At 43.9% G+C, this 27515-nt stretch overlaps 1 protein-coding gene across 1 annotated transcript in view; it reads left to right on the forward strand.

Annotated features, from left to right (window-relative positions):
- Positions 1–27515, forward strand: part of MROH8 (maestro heat like repeat family member 8) — a gene marked incomplete at both ends in the record, with an annotated part of 54592 nt that overhangs the window by 25204 nt on the left and 1873 nt on the right. Inside the window, 15 exons of the mRNA XM_080716517.1 lie at positions 1237–1355; positions 3836–3988; positions 11815–11975; positions 14423–14558; positions 15447–15637; positions 16716–16853; positions 17370–17484; positions 17810–17950; positions 19838–20002; positions 20855–21010; positions 23981–24045; positions 24564–24615; positions 25763–25885; positions 26093–26192; positions 26927–26992. Coding sequence (XP_080572643.1) covers positions 1237–1355; positions 3836–3988; positions 11815–11975; positions 14423–14558; positions 15447–15637; positions 16716–16853; positions 17370–17484; positions 17810–17950; positions 19838–20002; positions 20855–21010; positions 23981–24045; positions 24564–24615; positions 25763–25885; positions 26093–26192; positions 26927–26992 — 1881 coding nt within the window. The remainder of the gene's footprint in view (positions 1–1236; positions 1356–3835; positions 3989–11814; positions 11976–14422; positions 14559–15446; positions 15638–16715; positions 16854–17369; positions 17485–17809; positions 17951–19837; positions 20003–20854; positions 21011–23980; positions 24046–24563; positions 24616–25762; positions 25886–26092; positions 26193–26926; positions 26993–27515) is intronic.

The following is a 27515-nucleotide window of genomic DNA, read 5'->3' on the forward strand; positions in this document are numbered from 1 at the left end:
AAGGGAGGGAGAGAAGGAGGGAGGGAAGGAAGGAAGGAAGGACCTCTTTGAAGATATTGTGAGGAATGAGAGACAATTACCAGGTGGCAAGGTAAGAGAAGCATACTGGGAGGAGGGAACAGCATGGGTGAGCACCCTCGGCAGGTATGAGTTTCAAGAGTTTGAAAAACAGAAATGATGAGGTCAAAGAACAAATTATTGCCTTCCAAAGTAAAAGGAATTTTATTTATTTATTTATTTTTGCGGTAGTGGGGATGGAACCCAGGGGCATTCAACCTCTGAGCTCTACCCTCTGCCCTATTTTTTATTCTTTATTTTGAAACAGGGTCTCACTAAGTTGCAAAGGGCCTCACTAAGTAGCTGAGGCTGTCTGCGAACCACGATCCTCCAGTCTCAGCCTCCTGAATGCTGGGATTACAAGTGTGCGCCACCACGCCCAGCTATAGAAGGGATTTTAGAAGAGGCCTAACACAGCACCTCCAGTCTTCCAGTCCTTCATCCAACCAAGTAGTTGCCCTCCTGGGCTTGCACATCCACCAGTAAGGAAGCTCTGCACTTCCCAAAGCTGCTGTCCTTTGGGCAGCACTGAGAGGATGAACAAGACAAACAGCTGAGGAAATTCAGTCGATCACTGATTCACAAATATTTATGAAGCCCTTATTAACCTGCAGATGCATCAGTAAACAAGACAGACAAGGTTCCTCCCCCAACAGAATTGTCTAGGCGGAACTTTCTACTTGCAAGGGCAGAAGTCTCAACTAAGGGTTCAAAGAATTTCTGCAGAGAAGTTTCCCACAATATGAAGTTACACTAAAACATAAGAAAAGTGAGTCACTACAAGGAGTGTCGACCTCTTACTAAGCAAAACTAGACACCTAAGGACATCTGATATTAGAATTATGGTTTGGGGGTTCTAAGCTTCATAGTGCAACCCTTCAAGATTTCTCACCAGTGGGGAAATGCAAAAACATGCCTTGTTGCAGCTACAAACACTGAAAAGCTCTCACAAAGAGCTCTTTTCTTGCCCAGAATGGTGGCACACACATATAATCCCCATACTTTGGGAGGCTGAGATAGGAGAATCACAAGATCGAGGTCAGCCTCAGCAACTTAGCAAGACCCTACGTCAAAAGAAAAGGGCTGGGGATGTACCTCGGAGGTAGAATGCCCCTGGGTTCAACCCCCAGAACCAAAAAGAAAAAAGAAAGAAAGTAATATTTCATACTTCCTTCTTAGATGTTATTCATGACAAGAAAGACAACCAAATTTTGAGAAAATCATTGAAAAAGTGTCGAGAATTCCTAGAGATCTACAGTATTAAACAGTTCTACCATCATCCCTTCAAAATTGCCCAGGTACACAGAATGGCTAGAAGGATAGAGAGACAGCTTGAAGTCTTGACGTGCTATCAAGATCAAGGATGGGAGCAAACAGAAGTCCCATTGGTTTGTACATGGAAGTGTACAGTGATAAAAATCACTGTGAACAGATTCTGGTAGGGAGGGGTGTGTGTGTGTGTGTGTGTGTGTGTGTGTGTGTGTTACTGGGGACTGAACACAGGGACATTCTACCTCTGAACTACACCTCAGCCTTTTTTATTTTTATTTGAAACAGGGCTCACTAGGTTTTTGAGAATCTCACTAAGTTGCTGAGACTGGTTTTGAACTTGTTAACCTCCTGTCTCAGCCTCCCAAGTACTGGGATTACAGGTATACACTACCATACCTAGTTTCTGATAGTTTTGTTTGTTGATGGTACTGCGGTTGAACCTAGGGGCATTCCATCACTGAACTACACCCTGAGCCCTATTTTTTTATTTTGAAACAGCATGTCACTAGAATTGAAAGGGCCTCACTAAGTTTCTGTGGCTGGCTATGAACCTCTGATCCTCCTCCCTCAGCCTCCCAAATGCTAAGATTACAGGAGTAGGACGCCACGCCCAGCTTCTGGTAGTTTTTTTTGTTTTGTTTTGTTTTGTTTTTTTTTTTTTTTTGGTGGTACTGGGGGTGGAACCCAGGGGCTTTTCTACCTCCGGGTTACACTCCTAGACCTATTTAATATTTTATTTGGAAACAGGGTCTCACTAAGTTGCTGAGAGCCTCACTAAGTAGCTGAGGCTGGCTTCGAACCTGCATGATTCTCCTGTCTCAGCCTCCCAAGTGCGGGGATTACAAGCATGTGCCACCACGCCCGGCTTCTGGTAGTATTTTATAAAACTAAATGCACAAGATTGCTCGGGGAATGTGCTCCCTAAACATTCCATAGTTTGGAGACAAGGCACAATGTTTGTGACTCTTAAATGTATAAGTTTAGGGGCTTAGGTCGACCTGTCAGGGAGGCCAGTATCAGTCTGGATTTTCTTGGCACTAGCTCTGCTCCCACGGACTGGCAGCCCCTTGCACGTGAAAACCCTTGTCACACAAGCGAGCTGCAGGAGAGTGGTGTGGGCCAATGAGCCATACACTACACTTTTTAATTTATGCACTTATTCATTATTAAATAAATATTTCCATATGCCTATGTATACACTAGGCATGTTGGAGACTGAGAAGAAAAGAAAAGGAAAATCAAACAGATCTTATTCAATGTAGGGTAAAAGATATCAGGTAATTTAATCTCTTTGGGCATGTGAGGATCTATAAAAGTTGGGATAACTTATAAGAGTTAGGTGAGATATAGTGTAAGAAATGCTTTTCTTTCCAGGCACAGTGGCATAGGCCTATAATCCTAGTACTTGGGAGGCTGACACAGGAGCATCACAGGTTCACAGCCAGCCTCAGCAATTTAGTGAAGCCCTCTGCAACTCAGTGAGACCCTGGCAAAAGAAATAAATAAAGTAGAAGCCAGGTATGGTGGTGCACGCTTATAATTCCAGCATTCAGGAGGCGGAGACTGGAGGATCACAGTTCACAGACAGCCTCAGGAACTTAGTGAGGCCCCTTGCAACTCAGTGAGACCCTGTTTCAAAAAAAAAAAAAAGAATAAGAAATTAGGGCTGGGGGTGTCATTCAGATATAGAATGCCCCTTGGGTTCCATCCCCAGTAATGCGAACAAATAAATAAATAAAAATAAAATAGGGCTGGGAGTGTAGCTCAGCGGTAGAATGCCCCTGTGTTCAATCCCCAGTACCACAGTCACACCAAAAAAGGAAAAAAAGAGTTTTTACAACTTGCCATGTAGTAAGTGCCCAGTAGACTGTACCTGTTATAATCAGGTGAAGAACTTTATACACTACCAAGTGCAGGGAGACGCAGAATGGCACATCCTCTATTATGTTGCCTCCTGCCAGGTATCTCAGTTATGGCTGGGAGCCTTTCTTGTAGACTCCACTCTTCTACATACAGTAACCGTGTGTGTGTGTGTGTGTGTGTGTGTGTGTGTGTGTGTGTGTGTAACTGGGAATTGAATTGAACCCAGGGGCATTCTACCTTTGAGCTACATCCCCCAGCCCTATTTTTTATTTTATTTTGAAATGGTCTCACTAAATTGCGAAGACCTCACTAAGTAGCTGAGTCTGGCCATGAAGCTGTGATCCTCCTATTTTAGGAGGATCCTCTCAAGTACTGGGATTACAAGCCTATGCCACGCCACCAGCCTGCAGTGTCTCTTTCTGAGGATCTCATAGTAAGGCTTTTTTCTAAAAGTCAGAGTAGGAGGAGGCCTTCACAGTGGATACTTGGGTTGCTTCCAGTTTTCATTTTTATGGACAGCACTGAAGTCAGCAGCCTGTCCTGTATTTGTAGGCTTCTCTGATTGTAAACTTAGGATCTAGTCTTTGTTCAGGGTTCCTTTCATCAACCATACTTCTTAGTTCATTTTTCCTAACTATTTCAGGTCTTTGAAGTTTTTCTCAATTCAAATGAGCTCTGCCAATTTGTAATGACAGCACTGGATGGGCTGAACAATATGAAACATCCCTCTACCCAGCAGTCAGCAGGAGAGCTGCTGATAACATTGGTGAAAAAGGCAGAATCCCGATTCGAGAAGGTAAGCGCTCCAATTCATGGCTGTTTTTCTGGGTCTGAAATTCTACCTCTCTGCTCCTACAGGTATTTGTTTATTTGTTTGTTTTGTCTTTTGTGATATTGAGGATGGAACTTATGGGTTTTCTACTTCCAGAATACAATCCAGCCTTCTTTTCTTTCTCTGTCTTTTTTTCTTTCTTTCTTTCTTTTCTTTCCTTTCTTTCTTTCTTTCTTTCTTTCTTTTTTTTTTTTTTTGTGATACTGGGAGTGGAACCTAGGGGCTTTTCTACCTCCAGGCTATACTCCCAGACCTATTTTATACTTTATTTGGAAACAAGGTCTCACTAAGTTGCTGAGAGCCTCAGTAAGTAGCTGAGGCTGGCTTTGAACCTGCATGATTCTCCTGTCTCAGCCTCCCAAGTGCTGGGATTGCAAGCGTGCGCCACCACGCCTGGCCTTTCTTTTTTGTTTTGAAACAGGGATCTCCCTAAGTTGTTGAGGGCCTCGCTATATTCTTGAGGCTGGCCTTGAACCTGTGATCCTCTTGGCAGCCTCCCAAGCGCTGGGATCCCAGGCCTGTGCTACCATGCCCAGCCCTACTCCTTCAGCCTCTTTTGCTGTTCATGCTCTGCAGAGAACAGCTGCTGATGGGATAGGGTCAAAACCTTTGTCCCCTTGCTCAGGAACACTCTTCCATCCAGTAGACTAGAACTAAACAACTCTGTGTACAAAACTAGGGAGGGAGCATTTAAGAATTTAAGGATTGGGTAGCATCAGGGTGTGTGCCTATAATCCCAGTATTGGGGAGGTTAAGACAGGAGGATTACAGGTTTGAAGCCAACCTCAGCAATTTAGCAAGACCCTGTTAAAAAAAAAAAAAAAGGTGTATCTCAGAGGTAGAACAACCCTGGGTTCGATTCCCCAAAAGAAGGAGGAGGAGGAGGAGGAGGAGAAGGAAGAGGAAAAAGCAGCAGCAGCAGCAGCAGCAGCAGCAGCAGCAGCTAGGTGTGGTGGTGCACACTTGTAATCCTAGTACTTGGAGGCTGAGACATGAACATCATAGGTTCTTGGCCAGCCTCAGCAACTCGTGAGGCCCTCTGCAACTTAGTGAAAGCCTGTTTTAAAATAAAATAATAGAGCCGGGTATGGTGGTACACACTTGTAATCTCAGTACTTGAGAGGCTGAGGCAGGAGAATCTGGGTTCAAGGGCACTCGCAACTTAGTGAGACCCTGTTCCAAAATAAAGAATAAAAAATAGGGCTGGAGGTGTAGCTCTGAGGTAGGATGTCCCTGGGTTCCATCCCTAGTACCGCCAAAAAAAAAAAAAAAAAGCCATAACTGACCCTAGAAAGAGGCAGCCTTAGCCTAAAACCAAGAGAATTTATCTAAAATTGTATAGAAATTGGGCATGGTTGCGCACACTTCTAATCCCATTACTTCAGTTAGTGAGGCCCTCTGCAACTTAGAGAGACCTTATTTCAAAATAAAGAATAAAAAATAGGGCTGGGGGTGTAGCTCGGAGGTAGAATGCCCCTGGGTTCTATTCCCTTTACTGCTGTTTAAAGGTGACCCACAGAGACACACCACACTCCAAAGTGCCAAAGAGGTTGCTTTATTTACTGGCCAGCCAGAGGAAGGCGTACCTACTACACGGCCACCTTTTATATCATCTGGTGGGGCAAGCATCCCCCACTACACTGCCACGCCAACCATTAGTTTCAGCTGCCTTTTATACTCCTTGATTACAGAGTTGGGGGCACCAAAGTGTCAGGTTTTCATGTTTATAAATCATTATGTTGTTTCACAAACACCAGGTGTTCATTGGGGACAGATAACATATTTTCTTCAGATGCTATCTTGCGGCCAAGACAACTTCCTCATAACCATGCAGCAGCAGAGCAGATTATAGAAGCAGATAATGGCAGTTAAAATTCCTTTACAATGTCTCTGGTTTCAATCCCTAGTTCTGGGGGGAAAAAAATCGAAAATAAATAGGGCTGGGAGTGTAGCTCAGAGGTAGATGCCCCTGGGTTCAATCCCTAGTACTATTAGCCAGGCATGGTGGCTTATTTTTATAATCCCAGTAATTGAGAGTCAGCTGAGACAGGAGGATCACAGATTCTCAGCCAGTCTCAGTTTCTTAGTGAGGCCCTCCACAGAATAGTAAGAATCTGTTTAAGAAAAAAAATAGGGCTGGGAGCATAACTCACAGGTAGAATGCCCCTGGGTTCAATCCCTAGTACAACAATCTCCAGTACCACAAAAATAAATAAATAAATGTATATATATATATATATATATATGTATATGTATAAATACAAATATATATATAGATTGGAAATTATAATCTAGAACTTTTATATTCTTATATGTTAATGTTAATATTATATGAGTATATTATAATTATACCTTTCTTAGTATATAATTACATACTATCTACTACATTTAAGTTTTTATAGATGTTATACATCTGGAACAATGGGACAAAATGGGTTAATATGAGGCAGGATCTCAGGATGGTGCCACCCAATCCCAGCCACATGGGGTACAAGATGGTGCCACCCAGACCCAACAACTTGGAGCCTGAGATGGCAGCTCCCAGACCCAGCCACGTGGAGGCTAATACAAAAAATCTGACTCAGGAAGCAGAAATGAAACCTGACTCCTGTTTGCTACTGACCTGATCAAAACCTGTCCCACAGGAGCTATATAATCTGTATGACACCATTCGGGGCTCAGAGTAGGAGCTTTGCTCTTTGGGCCTCACTGATGAATAAAGAGATCTCCTATATGCTACTTTGCCCTCGGTTCCTTGTTCTCCATGGACCAAAGCTTTCCTGCAACAAATATAGTAAAGATATAAAAAGCATAGTATGATAGTAGTACAGTGAGATTAGCTATTGTTGAGTGTTTTCAGTGGCAAAAAAGGCCAACCTTAGCTGGATAGCTGGACACACACCTGTTATACGAGTACCTGGGAAGCTGAGACAGGAGGATCCCAAATTCAAGGCCAGAGGTTCATTAACTTCCAGGAAGATGACAACCGAGAAAAGCAGCGTTTACAAGTCCTGCTAAAACTCGATCTCTATTGCCACAAAATCAGCGCTTTTCATAGCCAGAAAACGCCATCAGAAGAGAAACAAAAAATGTAAACACAAGGGACAGAAAAAAAAAAGACTAGAAGAACAATCAGAGATGAGAAATCAAACCCACAATGCAGCACGAGGCCACGCCGGCACCGTCTTCCCTCACAGCACCAGGCTCCAGAGAGGAAAGGTAAACAAGGAGCTGAAGTGAGCAGCTGCGGATCATTCGGGTATAATTCAGCAGTTCTTTCAGCACAAAGAATGTCTAAAACCCCCAGTGGCCAAGTTCATCACGCCTTCCAGGGACTCCGAACAGAGCTCAAAACCAGAAAAGAAATACGCCAGCCTCACAGCCGAGGGCATGGCAGCGGCACCATATTGCCAGCAGTTCCAGCCTCATAGCTGAGGGTGTGGCAGCAGCACCATACTGCCAGCAGCGCCAGCCTCACAGCCAAGGGCGTGGCAGTGGCACCATATTGCCAGCAGCAACAGCGAGTTCACCGCACCCTCGACAGCTCCTGATCAACACGCACAATAACCGTGAGTGAAATTGTGGCCCCTAAAGGAGAAATCCCTGTACTGTACACCCAGGGACTTTGATAACCTCCCTGGGTCTGAGATTTCTTCACTTACCCAGTGAAGGAGTAGTGGTGGCAGAGATTACCACAGACTCAAGATACAGAGCACCCTAAGTGAAGTCGTAGTGATCTTGGGAAGGCACAAACTTCTGAAATCATAGGAAAGAGGAACAACAATAGAGCAATGAATGCCCACAACCCCATACTATCAGAACCTGATAACACAGAAATTCAGAGATCTCCAGAAGATCAAATCAGGAATATAACTGTCGAAATAATATAGGACCTTCGAAAAGAATTTAGAGAGAGTCTAAAAGACATAAAGGATGCAATCATTGAGGTAAAGGCCTCAATTCAAAGTATAAACAATCGATTAGACCACAAGGAGAATAGAATCTCGCTCCTAGAAGAGGATCACTCCAAAAACGAACGCATAATTTATAACTTAGAAAAAAAATCAGACAGCAGGAATCTGACATTGAAGAAATATGGGCCCATTTTAAGAGAGCTAACCTAAGAATAATTGGAATAGAGGAGGGAAAAGAAGGTGAAACCAAAGGGATCAATAATATCTTCAAAGAAATAATAGCAGAAAATTTTCCAAACATAGAGCAAGAGATCGATACACAGGTCCAGGAAATGTATAGAACTCCCTTTAGACAGGATCAGAGAAGAGGATTCCCACGCCATATAAATGTCAAAATGACCAATGTGGAAGCCAAGCAGAGAATCTTAAAGGCAACAAAAACAAAGGGCCAAGTGACATTCAGAGGCAAACCAATTAGAATCACTCCAGACTTCCCAAACCAACTCATGAGAGCCAGAAGGGCTTGGAGTAACATATTCCAAACTCTGAAAGAAAACAACTTCCAGCCAAAAATTTCCTACCCAGCAAAACTATCTATCAAATTGGATGGAGAAATAAGAAGCTTCCATGACAAACAGAAACTGAAGGAATTTATGTCTTCAAAACCAGCGCTAGAGAAAATACTCAAAGAGATTAACTACAAAGAAGAAATAGGTAAAATACATAGACAACTAAGCAGAGAAACAAGACAACTAAGCAGACAACTAAGCAACAAAGAATATATTCATGTATTTATTGGTTAAAATCTTTGGAGTTCATTATTTATTTTTAGTCCTTTACCTATTTCTAAATTGTATTGTTTGCTTTTATTGTTGCTAATTTTTAGGATTTCTAGTTGGAATATTAATATACCTTCAGATATAGCATTTGGAAATATTTTACCCCATTCTATTAGTAACTTTTAACTCTGTTTACATTGTCTTTGGATGTACCAAATTCAAGGCCAGCCTCAGCAACATAGTGAGGCACCCTCTACAACTTAGTGAGACTCTATTTCAAAATAAACAATAAGCCGGGTGTGGTGGCGCACGCCTGTAATCCCAGCATTCGGGAGGCTGAGACCTGGAGGATCGCGGTTCACGGACAGCCTCAGCTACTTAGTGAGGACCTCTGCAACTCAGTGAGACCCGGTTTCAAAAAATAAAGAATAAAAATAGGGCAGGGGGTGTAGCTTGGAGGTCAAATACCCCTGGGTTCCATCCCCAGACCCACAAAGAAGAAAGAAAGAAAGAAAGAAAGAAAGAAAGAAAGAAAGAAAGAAAGAAAGAAAGAAAGAAAGAAAGAAGAAAGAAAGAAAGAAAGAAAGAAAGAAAGAAAGAAAGAAAGAAAGAAAGAAAGAAGAAATAGGGCTGGGGTACAGCTCAGAGGTAGAATGCCCCTGGGTTCCATCCCCAGACCCACCCCCCCAAAAAAAACAAAATAAACAATAAAGTAGAGCTGGGGTGTCGCTCAGAGGCAGAATGCCCCTGGATTCAATCCCCAGTACCACACATACACAAATTAAAAGATCAACTATGAGAAACTTAACCAAAGGATTTATTGCCGCATGTGGTGGTACATACCTGTAATCCCAGTATTTGGAAGATTGAGATGGGAGGATTGCAGATTTGTGGTCAACTTTAGCAATTTAGCAAGACCCTTAGAAACAGCAAGTTAGAAGCCAGCCATGCATGGTGGTCACATGCTTGTAATCCCAGCATTCAGGAGGCAGAGACCGGAGGATCTTGGTTCTCCGACAGCCTCGGCTACTTGGCAAGGCCCTTTGCAACTCAGTGAGACCCTATTTCAAAAAATAAAAACACTAAAAAATAGGGCTGGGAATGTAGCTCAGAGGTACAATGCCCCTGGGTTCCATCCCCAGTACCACAAAAAGAAAGAAGGAAGGAAGGAAGGAAGGAAGGAAGGAAGGAAGGAAGGAAGGAAGGAAACTTAGCAAGTTAGACCCTATTTCAAAATAAAAAAAAAAGTCCCAGCTATGCCACTCCTTGGTATCTTTCCAAAGGGACTGAAATCAGAGAATTACAGTATGCACAATTCACAATAGCCAAATTATGGAACCAACCTAGTTGTCCATCAACAGATGAATAGATTACAAAATTGTGAGATATACACCCAATGGAATTCTACTCAGCAATAGAGGAGAAAAAATTACATCATTTGCAAGAAAATGGATGGGCCTAAAGAACATGATGTTAAGTGAGATTAGCCAGTCACAGAAAGTGAAGGGTCATATGCTTTCTCTCACATGGGAAAGCTAAGGAATAATTGGAATACCAAAGGAGCTTCAGAAAATAGAGGAGAAACTTAATGGAGCCAGGGAGGTGGTCTAGGGGAAGCAGAGGGGGGATCAGTGAAGGAATTACATCTATCTACATTATGTATACATGTGAGAATACCAATGTCAACCTCAATATCCCATCTGGGGAAGGAGAGGAGAATGGAGGGAGGAAGACCACCAACTGCTGTGTGCACGCATGTCACTATCAGCATGATTGACATGATTTGAGACTGTAATGCACCAATAAAAGTCTATATATATATATATTTTTTTTTTTTGGCGGGTCTGGGGATGGGCCCAGGGGGATTTGACCTCCAAGCTACACCCCCTGCCCTATTTTTTATTCTTTATTTTGAAACCGGGTCTCACTGAGTTGCAGAGGGCCTCACTAAGTAGCTGAGGCTGTCCGCGAACCGCGATCCTCCGGTCTCAGCCTCCCGAATGTTGGGATTACAAGCGTGTGCCACCACACCCAGCTAAGTGTGTGTGTGTGTGTGTGTGTGTGTGTAGCTCTTAAAAACTAAAAAAATAAAAATAAAAAGTGCTGGGGGTATAACGGTAGAAGACCCCTAGTTTCAATTCCTGGTACCACACACAAAAACAGCAGGTAAGACTATTCAGAAAGAAGAAAGACGTTGCTCTCCTTTTTGTCCCTTTATTGAGGAAAGAAATTCTTTGCAAAACCCCCCAGGAAATGTTTCCCTGGCATTTTATTAGCTAGAGATGGGCCCATCCTTTAGCCAGTCTCCAGCCGCCGGGCACTGACAGCCTTTCGTGTGAGGTTGTTGAGGGCCTCCTCACTGAGGACAGTCACAGAGATCTGAAGCCGTTAGTGTGCATGGAAGAGTATGCCAGCACAGAATAGGACCCAAGTCCTGTGGCTCCGGCTTCCTCCACCGGGCCAAGAGATGTCTCTGAGTGGACGTAGGTAAGGGCTCTGGCCATCAGCAGAGTCAGAGTGGAAAAAAACCAGCTTTCTTGCAACACTTTGCTTAGTTTGTTTTTTTGAAATCAACATGTATCATTGAGGGGAAATGAGAAAAATAAGAAGTAAAAAAATCTAATATCTCATCACTCAAAGACACACTAATAACATCTTTGTATATACATCCTTCCAAATCCTTTTATATGCATACACATACATACAGATATGTTGTAAATAGGAACTTTTAAAATTAAAAATAATTTTTTTGCTTAAAGGTCACTTCTTAGTACCTTCCAGAAATGGCCATAGCCAGGTATGGTGACACAAACTTGTAATCCCAGTAAGTGGGAGGCTGAGACAGGAAGATCACACATTCACAGCCAGCCTTAGCTACTTAGTGAGGCCCTCTGCAAATTTGTGAGACCCTGTTTCCAAATAAAGAATAAAAAATAGGGTTGGGTGTAGCTCGGAGGTAGAATGCCCTTTGGTTCAGTCCCCGGTACCACAAATAAAAATGTAAAAAAAAGAAGAAAAAAATAAATGCCACAATATCCACTGTTACCATCACTGTTTCACAGAATTAAGGTCTTAGTGATTTATTTTTCCTCTTTAGGTACCAGAAATTATGGGAGTTATCTGTGCCCGGTTGTCCACAATCAGCCAACGTAAAGTCCGTCAACAAGTAATAGATACTGTGAGTCTTTTTGTCTCCAGGCCCAAGTACACAGACACAGTGCTCAGCCACCTTCTGTGCCATCCACTACCATATGACAGGTAACAGAACTCTGGTCAGCCTCTGAATTAAATTGGGGTACCCATGCTGGGCGTGGTGGTAAATGTCTGTAATTCCAGTACTTTTTTATTCTTTATTTTAAACGAGTCTCACTAAGTAGCTGAGGCTGTCTGAGAACTGCGATCATCTCATCTCAGCCTCCCAAATGCTGGGATTACAAGCATGTGCCACCACGCCCGACTCTGTTTATAAATTAAAAAAAATAAAACAAAACATGGCTGGTGGTGTAGCTCAGAGGTAGGTAGAATGCCTCTGGGTTTAATCCTCAGTACCACCAGGGGGGAAAAAAATGGGAGTATGTGACACAACTCTGAGTATTGTGGGACAGGGTTCCCCTAAAAATCTAATGATGCTCTTGTAGAGGAGATAAGATACAGACTGGTGCCTATGACATGTCACAGTACAAACCAGGCATGTGGGCACAGCCTATAATCCTAGTACTTGGGAGGCTGAGACAGGAAGATCACAGCTTTGAGGACAGCCTTAGCAGCACAGGACATTCTTAGCAACCTAATGAGACCCTGTTTCAAAAACAAAAATTAAAAAGGGCTGAGAGTAGCCAGGCCTGGTGGTACACGCTTGTAATCCCCGTGTTTGGGAGGCAGAGACAGGAGGATCGCGCAGGTTCGAAGCCAGCCATGCTGGCCTAGGAGACCCTGTTTCCAAAAATAAAAAAGTACATATAAAAAAAGGGCTGAGAGTATAGGTTAGAGGTAGAGTAACCCTGGGTTCAATCCCCAGTACTACCACCCCCAAATCAGACTATAATACCTAAACATAAGGAGGTAGGTCAATAAATCCAGAATAGAGAGCATCCTATAAGATCATTGAACTGGACTTTTTTCTTTTTTTGTGTGTGGGTCTGGGGATGGAACCTAGGGGCATTTGACCTCTGAGCTACACTCCCTGCCCTATTTTTTATTCTTTATTTTTTTGAAACAGGGTCTCACTAAATTGCAGAGTGCCTCACTAAGTAGCTGAGGCTGTCCTTGAACCGTGATTCCTCAGTCTAAGCCTCCCAGATGCTGGAATTACAAGCATGCGCCACCACACCCCGCTGAACTGGACTCTTAAAAAAAACAAAAGTTAGCTAGGCAGGGTGATGCGCACTTGTAATCCCAGTACTTGAGACACAGCCTCAGCAAGTAGTGAGATTGTCATCAACCCAGCAAGACCCTATTTCCAAATAAGAAATAAAATTGGTCTCTGGGTGTAGCTCAAAGGTAGAATGCCTCAGGGTTCAATCCCCAGTACCACAAAAAAAAGAGAAAACATTATTGTCATGAAAGAAAAAATAGTGAGGGCACTCTTCTAGACAAAAAGCGATAGAGCACACCTGTGCTCCCAGTACCTGGGAGATTGAGACAGGAGGATCACAGGTTAATGACGGCCTGAACAAGTAGCAAGACTGAAAAACCTAGCAAGGTTCTGTTTCAGGATAAAAAATAAAAAGGGCTGGGTATAGCTCACACGTAGAATGCCCCTGGTTCCATCCCCAGTACCACATACCAAAAAAAAAAAAAAAAAAAGAGAGAGAGAGAGAGAAAAGAAAGATTAAAGCAACATAACTCAATGCAATAATTGACCTTGATTTACTCCTAACACAAAAACAAAGCTACAGCTGGGCATAGTAGCTCATCCCTGTAAACCCAGTATTTGGGAGGCTGAGACAAGAAGATGGAAGATGGCAGGTTTGAGGCCAGCCTCAGCAACTTAGCAAGGTCTTCAGCAATTTAGTGAGACTCTGTTTCCAAATAAAAAATTAAATAGGGTTGTGGGTTCATCTCAGAGGTAGAATGCCCTGGGACCACAAAATAGTAGTAGTAGTAATAGTAATAGTAGTCGTAGTAGTAATGAAGGGCTGGGATATAGCTCAGAGGTTGAATCCCCTGGGTTCTATCCCCAATACCAAAACAAAACAAAACAAAAGCTATGAAAAACTTTTTTGAGAAAGTTTAAATATGGCCTTTATATTAGATTATTAAGTTAAAGTAATTTTGTGTGCTTGTGCGGGGGGGGGGGTGCTGGGAATTGAATGCTGGGGCATTCTACCTCTGAGCTACACCCCCAGCTCTATTTTTTTTTTTATGGTACTGGGGTTCCTGGAAGCCCTTCTACCTCCGGGCTACACTCCCAGACCTATTTTTACATTTTTTTTTAATTTGGAAACAAGGTCTCCTAAGCCAGCGTGCGCAGCTGGCTTCGAACATGCACGATCCTCCTGTCTCCGCCTCCCAAGCGCGGGGATTACAAGCGTGCACCACCACGCCTGGCTCTGGCTATAGTATATCTTTTGACACCTCCATTTTGAAGAACTGAGCAGAGAGGAAATCCTCTTATAGACTGGATTCCAAACATACTCTAGGACGGCTGTGGTCATGACTGGACTAAACGAGCTGTTCTGAACCTTCTCGCTCTGTGTTTCCAGGCACCTGACGGAGCTGTGGAGAGCCCTGGAGGCAGAGCTGCCCAGCACAACCTGGATCCTGTGGAGGCTCCTGAGGAAGCTGCAGAAATGCCACAATGCGCTCCCCACAGAGAAGATGGCCTACGTGGCTGTCGCTGTAAGCCACGGAGCTCTGCCCTCTAACTCCCCGCCCCGCCACGCTCTCCTCTGGGGTGACTGATGCCATCTGAAGAAGGTTCTTTTTTGGTCCCTCTCAAAGGTTGCTTCTGTCAATCATTTTGTGTGTGTGTGTGTGTGTGTGTGTGTGTGTGTGTGTGTGTGTTACTGTGGATTGAATCCAGGGGCATTCTACTTCTGAGCTACATCCCCGGCCCTATTTTATTCTTTATTTTGAAACAGGGTCTCACTAAGTTACCGAGGGCCTCACAAGTTGCTTAAGCTGGCCACGAACCTGTGATCCTCTTGTCTCACCCTCCCAAGAACTGGGATTACAAGTGTGTACCACCATGCCTGGCTCCCAGCCCTATTTTATTTTTTAAATTTCTTTAATTTTATTTATTTATTTATTTTTGCAGTACTAGGGATGGGACCCAGGGACATTGTAACTCCGAGCTACACCCCCAGCCCTAGTTTTTAGTCGGTTTAATTTTTGAAACAGGGTCTCACTGAGTTGGGAAGGGCCTCGCTAAGTAGCTAAGGCTGTCTGTGAACCATGATCCTCTGTTCTTCACCTCCCAAATGCTGGGATTACAAGCGTGCGCCACCACACCCAGTTCATTTTTATTTTGAAACAGGGTTTTGCTAAGATGGTGAGATTCTCACTACTTGGTGAGGCCGTCCTTGAACTTGTGATTCTGGCTTGGCCTCCCAAGTACTGGGAGTACAGGTGTGCACCACCGCATAGCTTCTAAGGACCATTTTACTCCTGTTCCTGATCACCACTGTCTGCCTGCGGGCTAGTGGAACCAGAAGGCGTGTTCTGGCGTAACACAGCAGGGTGAGGTCAGGCCAGATGCTCAGCTCTACTCTGTCTTCTCTACCACAGGCAACAGGCGCCCTGTGTGAGGTGTTCGTGGGAAACAGGCTTCGAGCGGCCATGTTCCGGCTCTTTCCTCAGCTGCTCATGACGCTGCTCATCCAGATTCACCACAGCATCGGCCTCACCATGTCTGACGTTGCCATCCCAGGCGGCCTGTACGCAGACCAAAACGTGTCAACAGAGGTCACGCCCTTGGGGTACTGTCCACTGAGATCTTGCCGTTTAGCAGTGGGCACTTGCGGTGGGCACAGAGCTAGCCGAGGTGTGGTCCCAACTGTGAGGAGCTAACAGTCAGCAGCCACCAGGAGACGAGGATGGAGTGCCTGGGAAGTATTTGAGGCTTTCCCTGGTGGTCTTGTTTCCTTGGCACCCAGGCAGATTTGGCTATGTGAGTCTAGGTGTTCAAATAATGTGCGCGAGCACGCCAGCCCTTTCCTGATAAATAGAGCAGGGACAGAGACAAGCAAAACTGCTAAAATTTAGCCGGGCATGGTGACACACGCTTGTAATCCCAGTACTTGAGAGGCTGAGACAGGAGGATCGCAGGTTCCCAGCCAGCCTCAGCTACCGAGTGAGGCCCTCCACAATTTAGTGAGACCCTGATTCAAAATTAAAAATAAAATAATAAAATAGGCCGGGCATGGTGGCGCACGCTTGTAATCCCTGCTCTTGGGAGGCGGAGACAGGAGGATCGCGCAGGTTCAAAGCCAGCCGCACTGGCTTAAGAGACCCTGTTTCCAAATAAAAATTTTTAAAAAGTATAAAATAGGTCTGGGAGTGTAGCCTGGAGGTAGAAGGGTTTCCAGGAACCCCAGTACCACCAAAAAAATATAAAAAAATCAATAATAATAAAATAGGACTGGGGTGTAGCTTAGAGGTAGAATGCCCCTGGGTTCGATCCCCAGCACTACAAAAAGTTAATGAATTAATTAACTAAAGTAAAAGCCATGAGGATGAATTATCTTATAGGGTATAAGTTTTATTCCAATAGAGATTTTTTTTCAATTAGTGAATATCTGTTTAGCATTTGTTTTAGTAAAAAATTTCTTCCGAAGTCTTGGGGAAACAAAATCTAGTTAGATTTATTTAGGCTGAAAATTTGTTTGAAGGTCCTTTCAAGTAAGAGTATTAAGAGTCTTCAAGAAATCTAGCAAAGGGAGAATCACAGGCCAGCAGCTGGCAAGGCCTGGCCCTCCCCAGCAAGAGCAGATGACTGTGTGCCTACAATTGGGTGAGATCTCTCCTAGTCACCTGTACTGTTTTTGTTTGGCTTAGCTTTGCCATGCAAGCTACAAAGACTCTCCTCCTTAGAACATTGTGTTGGAGGGAATTCAGTATCATGGAAAGGAATAAAGGATGGACTCTTCTAGAAGGAAAAGATTGCCATCTTCAGGGAATAGCTCTACTTGCCAAGTAAGGCTCCCTTGTCATGCATACATACACCTATTCTTTTTCTTGTTCTCTTTTTGTTTTTGTTTTGCTAGGGATTGAACCCAGGGGTATTCTATCTCTGAGCTACACCCCTAGCCATATTTTTTTTGTTTTTGAAACAAGGTCCTGTTAGGTTGCTGAGAGCCTTGCAACGTTGCTGAAGCTATCCTTGAACCTATGAGCCTCCTGTCTCAGCCTCCCAAGTACTGAGATCATAGGCTTGTACCACCACACTTGGCCAGCCCTGGTCTAAGTCAGTATTGTGTTAGGTGTTTTTTTTTTTTTTTTTTTCCTTTTGATTGTCACAGCAACTAAGGCCAGATAACCTTCTCCTAAGACAGGGGCACTCTCCATCACCTGGCCAAGTTTTCACAGGTCCTGCACCTGCCAGATCTTTCTCTATACCTGAAACTGGGCAAAAACTAACTTGACAGGCCCCTGAGAAAATGCCCCTGGGTGGGACCCACATGAGAGTCATTGCGTTGGTGTGTGTTTCAGTGCACTGCTGGAAAGTAACGGCCTGCTTGCACAAAAGGTCCTGTACTTGCTCGTGCCTCTTCTTAACCGAGGGAATGATATACATAAACTCACGGCTGCAGGCTTTTTTGTGGAGGTAAGACCTTCTCCAGGCTCTGGGCTCCGGATGCCTGTGAAATAGCTGAGCCTGCCTCTCCAGGGCATACCCAGCTAAGTGGCAGACCGGGGACCTCTCAGGCATTGATAGAAGTGTTCTTCAAATTCAAGTCTGTTGACACTCTTCCCACACTTTCTTCACTCAGAACTCCTTATGTGCCTCCAACATCAGTATCACCCTAGAGTATGTGCTGTAACATAGGGACTTCAGAGGGGAGTATTGATTTTGGAGTTGATGGGGAGGTGGCTGCCCTCATGGAAAGGGGCTCAAAGGTCATTTCTTTGGCTGATTTCTGATTCTTTAGCTCCTCCAGAGTCCTGTGGCCAGGAGACTCCCCAGAGTATACTCCACTGCCCGCTTGAAAGACTGGTTGTATCATGAAAACTGTCTCTTTAGAACTCTTGCCCTAAAGGGACTGTGCAACCTCGCCGAACACCAGGAGCTGGTAGGAGGCCCCATTACAGATTCTGAAGTCAGTTTAGAACCCCCCAAAACTGATGCCCAAGAAACTGAAAAGTAATTGGAAATGGGGAACAGGAATAGTTGGGAGGTCCTTCCCACTGCACTCTCTCCTTTATCATTTAAATTTTATACCTAGGAAATATCCAAGTACTGAATACTAGAAAATTAAACATATTCTTAAAAGTCCAATTTACATATATTCAGTGTGTGTGTGTGTGTGTGTGTTACTGAGGATTGAACCAGGGGTATTCTATCTCCAAGAGAAATCCCTACACCTTTGTATTACCTGTTTATTGTGTGTATGTGGCACTGGGGATTGAACCCAGGGGCGTTCTACCTCTGAGTTACACTTCCAGTCTTATTTTTTATTTTGAAATAAGGGTCTCACTAAGTTGCTGAAGGTCTTGATAAGTTGTTAAGGCTAGCAGCAAACTTGTGATCCTTCTGTCTCAGCCTCCCAAGTACTGGGATTACAGACACATGCCACCATGACCAGTTCTAGTCATATATTTGAAACCTATAATTTGTGTGGGTGCTGTACTTGTTATCATCACAGCCTGGACAACATTCATGGGTACCTTTATGCTTCGTACCCTGTTGTCCTGTGGAGTAACTGGGATAGGCCATCGATCTGGAGTAACTGGGATAGGCCATCGATCTGGAGTAACTGGGATAGGCCATCGATCTGGAGTAACTGGGATAGGCCATCGATCTGCTCCCAAGATACTTCTCATCTAAGACAGAGATCATCGGCCTTCGCGTTGGAAGAGGCCGCGTCCCCCACCCCCCATCCTCCCTAGGAAACTAGGACTCAGTCAAAAGAGATGAGTAACCCAGAGGCTTCAGTCTTGTTACTTGAGTTCTATTTATTTTATTTAAAAATAAGAAAAAAAATAGTTCTGGGAGTATAGCCTGGATGTAGAAAGCCTCTGGGTTTCACCCCCAGTACCACAATACATAAATAAATAAATAAATAAATAAATAAATAAATAAATAGGTCTGGGAGTATAGTCTGGATATAGAAGGCCTCTGGGTTCCACCCCCAGTACCAAACACACACAAAAAAATAATAAGGTAAGTTATTTATCTAGCTAGTCTTGGTGGCACACACCTGTAATCCCAGTACTTGGGAAACTGAGACAGGAGGATTGCAGGCTCAAGACCAGCTTCAGCAACTTAATGAGATTTTCAGCAACCAAGTAAGACCCTATTTCAAAACAAAAAAATAAAAAAGATCAGAGGTAGAATGCCCCTGGGTTCAACCTCCAGTACAAAAATATGTTTATGTGTGTTTGTGTGTGTCTGAAGGAAAATGATGTGTCAGTATATGTGAATTCTGCCTGGATGTATGAATATATGTTGCTTTATTCTATTTACAAACACACACACACACACACACACACACACACACACACACACACCCTGAGACTGCTTCCTTTTAGGAGTTTCATAAGAGCAGAATCCTAATTCAGTATGGGAAGGACCCTTAAGTATCCTCAATAAAATTCCATTGACTTCCTGCTAAGGGCTCTAAGCCTTTGAGCACTTCCCACACTGGGTGCTCACCGGGACCTGTGCTGGCCGCCCCGCTCGCTCTCTGTGTTGGAGCGCTCTTCCTTACAGGAAGGCAAGGCCATATCCCTGGGCCTCACCACCTGGTCCTCTGTCAGCTCATAGCTGCCCTGCCCCTCCTCACTCAGCAGGCCAGCTAGTCCAGCCCTGAAAGAGGGCAACTGTGCCCTCCTACTTCTTCTCCATCCTGGACTAGCCAGAGCGACTAGGAATTCAACAAACACCAGGGACTGGGTAAAGGTGAGACCCTCCCCCGGGTACCAGGAGAGGCGGTGATGCGCTTCCCTTGGACACACAGAGGGAAGACATCAAGAGCCTGTTGCCTCGCATCTTACACAGCTTGTCTGAAACCAGTGAGGAGGTTGTTTTGTTGGCCATGAAGACTCTCCTGCAGCTCATCCAGATGATGGACTTCACCACCCTGGCTGCTGTGGCCAAGACCTCGTTCTCCTTGTTTGGTGATGTAAGACCCTGAAAGCAGAGATGCCTCCCTGGGTGAGGGGAATGGGCACAGCCGCTGAGAGAAATTGGGACAGTGATAAGTATGTTCTATTTTATATAGAACTTTTGGTTTTCAAAGCACTTTTAATTCTCTTCTCTCAAGATGCCTCCAGGTACAAATGATGTTGGTAGGTCTGGGGGTCACTTAATTTTTGTTTGTTTTCTGATTTTTTTGTTATATTTTTATGGTACTACAGATTGAAACCAGGGGCATTCTGCCTCTGAGCGACAAACCCAGCCATATATTATTCTGTATTCTTAAACAAGTTCTAAGTTGCTGAGGCTGGCCTTGGACCTGTGATTCTCCTGTCTCAGCCTCCTAAGTATTAAGATTATGGGCGTGAGCCAACAGCACACATAGCCTGTTAGTTTTTCAGATAAAAAAAAAAAATCCAGGAGGGGTGGCACACAAGTAGTGTCGCACACAAAATAAAGAATAAAAAATAGGGCTGGGGGTGTAGCTCAGAGGTATAATGCCCCTGGACTCCATCCCCAGGACCACAAGGGGAAAAAAAAGACATTTCAACCCATGTACAGTTTTTTTCTTCTTGGTACTAGGGATTGAATCCAGAGGCATTTTTACCTTCAAGTGAAGCTCCCAGCCCTTTTTGTTTTGTTTTATTTTTTATTTTGAAACAAACAGGGTCTTAGTAAGTTGCTGAAGCTGGCCTCAAACCTGCAATCCTCCTGTCTCAGCCTCCCAAGTACTGAGATTACAGACGTGTACCACTGTACCCAGTTCCACATACAAGTCTAATAAGCTAAGCATAGACAGATCCGGTGAGCTGCTTCCCTGTGGATACCCCCTTCATAGGTGAGACCTGACGTTCATCGTTTCTCCATGACCCTCTTTGGAGCCTCCATCAAGTCTGTGAAACACAAAGAGAAGATGGATATGGAGAGCCAAGTCCTGGAGGGCTTGGTCCCGCTGCTTATGTACTCTCAGGAGGAAAATGACACCACAGCCAAGGTAATGCCGACTGCCACTTCTTTCAGCCTGAATAATTCCAATCCAGAGCCAGCTCTGCAAAGAAGTATTCCTGTCTTCTCAGGATGGGGACTTTGTAGGGCTATCTTTGTTCCTCTTTCCTCTGAGACAGAGCTATGTTTCAATTATTTTGCCTAGGCAAATTGTGTGAAAAATCTTACTCCTAATTTCTATGTAGCAAATTATGGCTCCTTATGCGTAAGAACAATATATTAACCCTCACTGTATCCTTCCCATAATATTCAGCCTATCATGCAAACTTAAATATAGTGCCCAGTTCAACAAATTTTCTTGATAATAATTGATGATAAAATATTCTTCTTGATGACAAAATATTCTATTATCTCTCTTCTTTCACTTGAAGAACTGCTTGATGGCCTTGAGACAAATAATTTGTGTAGGGGCTAAGTCAGAGAGGGTAGCCATCACCTCCCTGAATGCCCCTAAATCTTCCAAGGTTTTTTGCCATAAGAATTGTGGTTTTCCATTTAAACCATCCCTGTCTTCGGTTGTTGTTGTTGTTGTTGTTGTTGTTGGTGGTGGTGGTGGTGGTGGTAGTACTGAAGATTAAACTCAGATGCATTCTACCTCTGAGATATACCCCCAGTGCTATTTATTTTTACTTTGTAACAGGGTCTCGCTAGGTTGCCAAGGTGCCTTAGTTCCTAGAAGGGAAAGAATCGCTGCAGAGAAGAGGCTGCAGTACTTCACTCTCATCCTTCCCCATCTTTGCTGAGGTTTTCGACCGCGAGTGGACTCGCGCCCCAATTAGACTGAGCTGGTTTGCGACACCAAGGCTAGACTCAAACCTGCAGTCCCCCTGTCTCAGCCTCCCAAGTGCTGGGATTACAGGTGTGTTTCACCACACACAGCTCCAATCTAGTCTTAATTCGGGTGGGGGGGAGGTTGAGATGTCAGACGATATATCAGAAGCCTGGTGAGTCCCCAGCGCTAATGGTGACCAGCACTTGCAGTGCCAGGGAGGTAGATTTAGACCTTGAGGATTCTGGGAGAATGCTGGAGGTCTTACCTTCATGTATCTCTCTTATAGAAATGAAAGTCAAGATTGCAGGTTCAGAAACAGGACTTGAGATTAAGGTAGGCCCTGGTGCCTTAAAGAAGGGAAAGTTTGATAGCTTTATAGCCATAAATAGGAATCATTTCAGATTTCAATAAAGAAAAAAGCAAGGCCAGGTATGGTGATGCATATCTGTAATCCTAATACTTGGGAGGCTGAGACAGGAGTATCACAAGTTCAAGGCCAGCCGCGGCAATTTAGCAAGACTCTCAGCAACCTAGTTAGACCCTGTTTCCAGACAAAAAAATAAAAAGGACTAGGGGTGTAACTTGGAGATAGAACACCTCTGATTTCAATCCCTAGTACTACAAGAAATAAAAAGAAAGAGAAAAATGAAAAAGAAGGAAGAAATAAAGAGAAAGAAAAGGGAAAAGCAGAGCTTCCCAATCCTGTGATGGGGAAATGGACCCAGGAGCATTCTACCTCCAAGATGCATCCCCAGCCCTATTTTTTATTCTTTATTTTTGAAACAGTGTCTCACTAAGTCACTAAATTGCAGAGAGCCTCAGTAGTAACTGAGGCTGGCAGCAAACCAGCGATCCTCCTGTCTCAGCCTCCCAAGTACTGAGATTACAAGCTTATGTCCCCACGCTCATCTTCAAATCTTGAACAATCTCCACTTCTCACAGTTCTCAGAGGTAGCCTAAATAGAGATTAACAAGTCTAACACAAATCATGTTTTGGAGTCAACTGGCACATAATAAAGAACATAATAAACATTCATACAGTAACTCCACTCTTAGAAATAAAACAGGATAAGTTATATACCTAGCCAGGAGTGGTGGCACACTCCTGTAATCCCAGTATTTGGGAGCTAAGTAAGGAGCATCACAGGTTTGCAGCCAACTTCAGCAATTCAGTGAGGCTCTCTGAAACTTAGTGAGACCCTATTTCAAAATAAAATAGGGTTTATGGCGTAGCTTGGAGGTAGAATACCCCTGGGTTCGATCTTCAGTACCACAAAAAAATAAAATATAAATAAATAAATAAATGGGGTAGGAGTGTAGCTCAGAGGTAGAATGCCCCTGGGTTCCATCCCCAGTACCAAAAGAAAAAAAAAATGTATATAGCTGTCCCCAACTGGGTTCCCCCAAGAACTGTCGTGTTGAATTCTGTTTTTATCATTTCTGTTGTAATTTTTTTTTATATTTAAGAACTTTGAAAGCTGGGTATGGTGGCACATACTTGTGTGCCAAGTACTTGGAAGGCTGAGACAGGAGGATCACAGGTTCAAAGCCAGCCTTGGCAAGTAACGAGACTCTCAGAAACCTATTAAGACCCTGTTTCCAATTAAAGAAGTAACATCAGGCAAGGGACGTAGCTTGGAGGTAGAATGCCTCTGGTTTCAATTCCCAGTACCACAAAAATAAATAAATAAATAAATAAATAAATAAATAAATAAATAAATAAATAAATAAATATTTTGTATGTTGTATCATTCTATACACCTTTCAGTATTTTGCTTTTGAGTGTTTTTGTTTTTGTTTTTGTTTTTGTTTTGCGGTACTGGGGATGGAACCCAGGGGCATTCTACCTCTGAGCTACACTCCTACCCCATTTATTTATTTAAATAAATATTTATTTAAGCTACAACCTCGGTCCTATTTATCAGTCTTTTTATTTTTGAAACAGGGTCTCAATGAGTTGCGAAGGGCCTCACTAAGCAGCTGAAGCTGTCTGCGAACCGCAATCCTCTGGTCTCTGCCTCCTGAATGCTGGGATTACAAGTGTGCACCACGCCCAGCCTGCCTTTTTGTTTAATGTTGTATTCATGAGACCTGTCACGTTGTATAGCTCTTCATAATCCATTGTCAGTGCTGGCTGGAATGCCATCCTGTGAGCTCTCTACACCGTGTCCCATTCTCCTACTGCAGGACACGTGGATGTGGTCAGTCTTTGACTGCTGCAGAGCTGCAGCAAGCATCCTGTGTGCACAAGTGTGAGTGTCTTGAGGGCACAAACCTAGAGCAGAATACCTGGGTGTCTTTACTTGCACTTGATACCTACAAGTCGCTAAGCAAAGTTGCTGAACTAATCAATCATTGGTCCCATCCATCCCCAAAGGAATTTTTATGGCCCACATATCTAGTGGCCTGAGATGAAATATTTGCTTGGACCCTCATCAGAAGCGGCATGGTCCATGGGCATCATTCTGAAAGCACTGAGTTAGAGAAAGGGCCCGCTGGCTCCATTGTTCTCAGTGTCTGCTCAGGAAGGGACATCAGAACTTCAGAGATCCCTCCAACCCAGGGATGCCCCAAGATGGCACAAAGTCAGGAGATGTACCTCACTGGAGAGAACAGGAAAATGACATAGGAGCAGCAAGTAGGGATAGGAGCCTGTCTCTAGACCATGTGTGGGCACCTCTTCCCACATGTCTGGTCCAGGCTCCATACCTCATGCATAACAGAATCTATCACTTTTGCCCAAGGCCAGTGGTTTCTGCACCCTCCCCAGGAGCCCAGGGGCCTATGGCTCCCTTCAGAACTTCTTGAGGAAGTTGGAGGAGGTAGGCAGATTTCTGGTTCCTTTCAACCAGGGTAATTTTTTTTTTTTTTTTATGATACTAGGGATTGAATCCAGGGACATTCTACCACTGAGCTACATTCTGGCCCTATTATTTATTTACTTATTTATTTTATTTTGTGTGTCTGTCTGTGGTGTGGTACTGAAGATTGAACTCAGGGGTGTTCTACCTCTGAACTACACGTTCAGCCCTATTTTTTACTGTTTTATTATTTATATATATATATATATATATATTTTTTTTTTTTTTTTTTTTTTTTTTTGGTGCTGGTACTGAGGATGGAACAACCCAGCGACCTTCCACCTCCAGGCTATACTCCCAGACCTATTTTATATTTTATTTGGAAACAGGGTCTCACTAAGTTGCTGAGAGCCTCACTAAGTAGCTGAGGCTGGCTTCGAACCTGCGCGATCCTCCTGTCTCAGCCTCCCAAGTACTGGGATTACAAACATGTTCCACCACGCCCAGCTTATTTTTTTTTTCTTTCTCTTTTTTGCGGTACTAGGGATTGAAACCAAGGACATTTGAAACAGGGTCTCAGTAAGTTGCAGAGGGCCTCATTAAGTAGATGAGATTGGCTGTAAACCTGCAATCCTCCTGTCTCAGCCTCCCAGGTACTAAGATTACAAGTATATGCCACCACACCCAGCTGAAAGCAAGGTAATTCTGAGCTTATTAGCTTTTGACATTAAACTTTGGTGTCAGTTTTATTGAATAAAAATTACCTCTGCTAAGCCGGGCATAGTAGCCCAAGTTTATAATCTCAGTATTTAGGAGGCTGAGACAGAAGGATCACAGGTTCGAGGCCAGCTTCAGCAACTTACCAAGACCCTGTTTCAAAATTAAAAAATGAGCCGGAGCCAGGTGTGGTGGCACACGCTTGTAATCTCAGCATTTGGGAGGCTGAGACAGGAGAATCACAGGTTCAAGGACAGCCTTAGCAAGTAGTGAGACTGTCATCAACCTTGTTTCAAAATAAAAATTAAAAAAAAAAAAGGCTAGGGTGTATCTCAGAGGTACAATAGCACTGGATTCAAATCCCATCAACACACACACACACACATACACACACACACACCTCAGCTAAAAACATGTTAGAAAATGCTGACTTAGATCATGTTTTTCACAGGAGAGCAAGCGAGTCTTAGCCATATGTGCCCAGTACCTGAAGTGGAAACTGCCCCAAGAAGTGTACTGCCAAGATCCCTTGTACATCAGACCTATTGAAGTCGGAACAATCTGCAAATTCTTCGTATGTGGGAAATCATGGCTCTGTGAACCTTGATCATTGAGTATATTCATTCGTATATGTTCACACACATTGCGAATAGCATGCACTGTCCTTTATCGTTACAGCTCTGTATTGGCTACAGTCTCTGCCCCTGGACACGGCGGTGAGGCTTACAGAAGCAGCAACGCTGTGTCACAATTTGTACTCTTATTTTTTTTCCCCACTTAGGGAAAAAAATGCAGGGGAAAAATTGACATCCTAGCCCAAACACTGGTATACACCAAGGATGCAAAACTCCCCATCAGAAGAGCAGCAGTCTTGTTTGTAGGTACAAAGAAAATTCTTTCGTTTCTACGGTCACTTTTATTCTGTACTTTCCCAAATTGTGTTGCTGAGCATCCCTATTGTTTATGAAGATGAAATTGAAAATACTGCTAAAAGAAAGGGGCTGTGTACCTACTCTGCAAATAGCAGGCAGTTCAAAGTCCGGTTTTTTGGAGTTTGGCTAATTATCAAAAGGCCACTTCTGCCAGCTACAGAGGTGTGTGTGTGTGTGTGTGTGTGTGTGTGTGTGTGTGTGTGTTGCTGCAGATGAAACCCAGGGGCATTTTACCTCATATACCTTTCAGCCCCATTTTATTTTTTCTTGGAAATAGGGTCTCACTAAATTCCTGAGGCCTTGCTAAATTGATGAGATTGGCCTCTAACCTGAGATTCCTCCTGTCTCAGCCTCCCAAGTACTGGGATTACAGGCAGGTACCACCATACCTGGTACCTAGATTTTTTAGTAATAAAAACTCTTATAGCCAGGCGTGGTGGCCCACACTTGTAATCCCCGCGCTTGGGAGGCGGAGACAGGAGGATCACGCAGGTTCGAAGCCAGCTGTGCTGGCTTAAGAGACCCTGTTTCCAAATAAAAATATAAAAATAGGTCTGGGAATGTAGCCCCGAGGTAGAAGGGCTTCCAGGAACCCCAGTACCACCAAAAAAAAAAAAAACCTCTTAGATATTTTCAAGATCAAAAGCCAAATCACAAACTCACTGGCTTTATTCTATGTTTAGGGCTCTTATCAAAGTACATCGATCACAATGAGCTCCAGATAAAGGGTACTGACTGGATAGAGGATGGTAAGCGTTAACACACCTTGGGTTTCGGATGCACCTGCATCTTGGAAGGTATCTGAGGCAATCATTGGGGATTAGACCCATGGTCATTCTACCTCTGATCTATACCAGCCCTATTTGCATTTGCATTTTTTTTTTACTTTTTATTTATTTTGGGGGGGAGATTTGGGAGATTGAGCCCAGGGGCATTTTACCTCAGAGTTACACCTCTAGCCTATTTTATTTTTTATTTTGAAATAGGGTCTTACTAAGTTGCCAAGGCTGGCCTTGAACCTGTGATCTTCCTGTCTCAGCCTCCCGAGTACTTAGGATTAAGGCATGAACTAGCCAGGCGTGGTGGCTCACGCTTGTAATCCCAGCATTCGGGAGGCTGAGACCGGAGGATCACGGTTTGCAGACAGCCTCAGCTACTTAGCGAGGCTCTGCAACTAAGTGAGACCCGGTTTCAAAATAAAGAATATAAAATAGGGCAGGGGCCGTAGTTCAGAGGTCAAATGCCTCTGGGTTCCATCCCCAGACCCAGAAG

The sequence above is a fragment of the Muscardinus avellanarius genome (assembly GCF_963383645.1).
Source record: "Muscardinus avellanarius genome assembly, chromosome: 19".
In the NCBI taxonomy this organism is placed as follows: Eukaryota; Metazoa; Chordata; class Mammalia; order Rodentia; family Gliridae; genus Muscardinus; species Muscardinus avellanarius.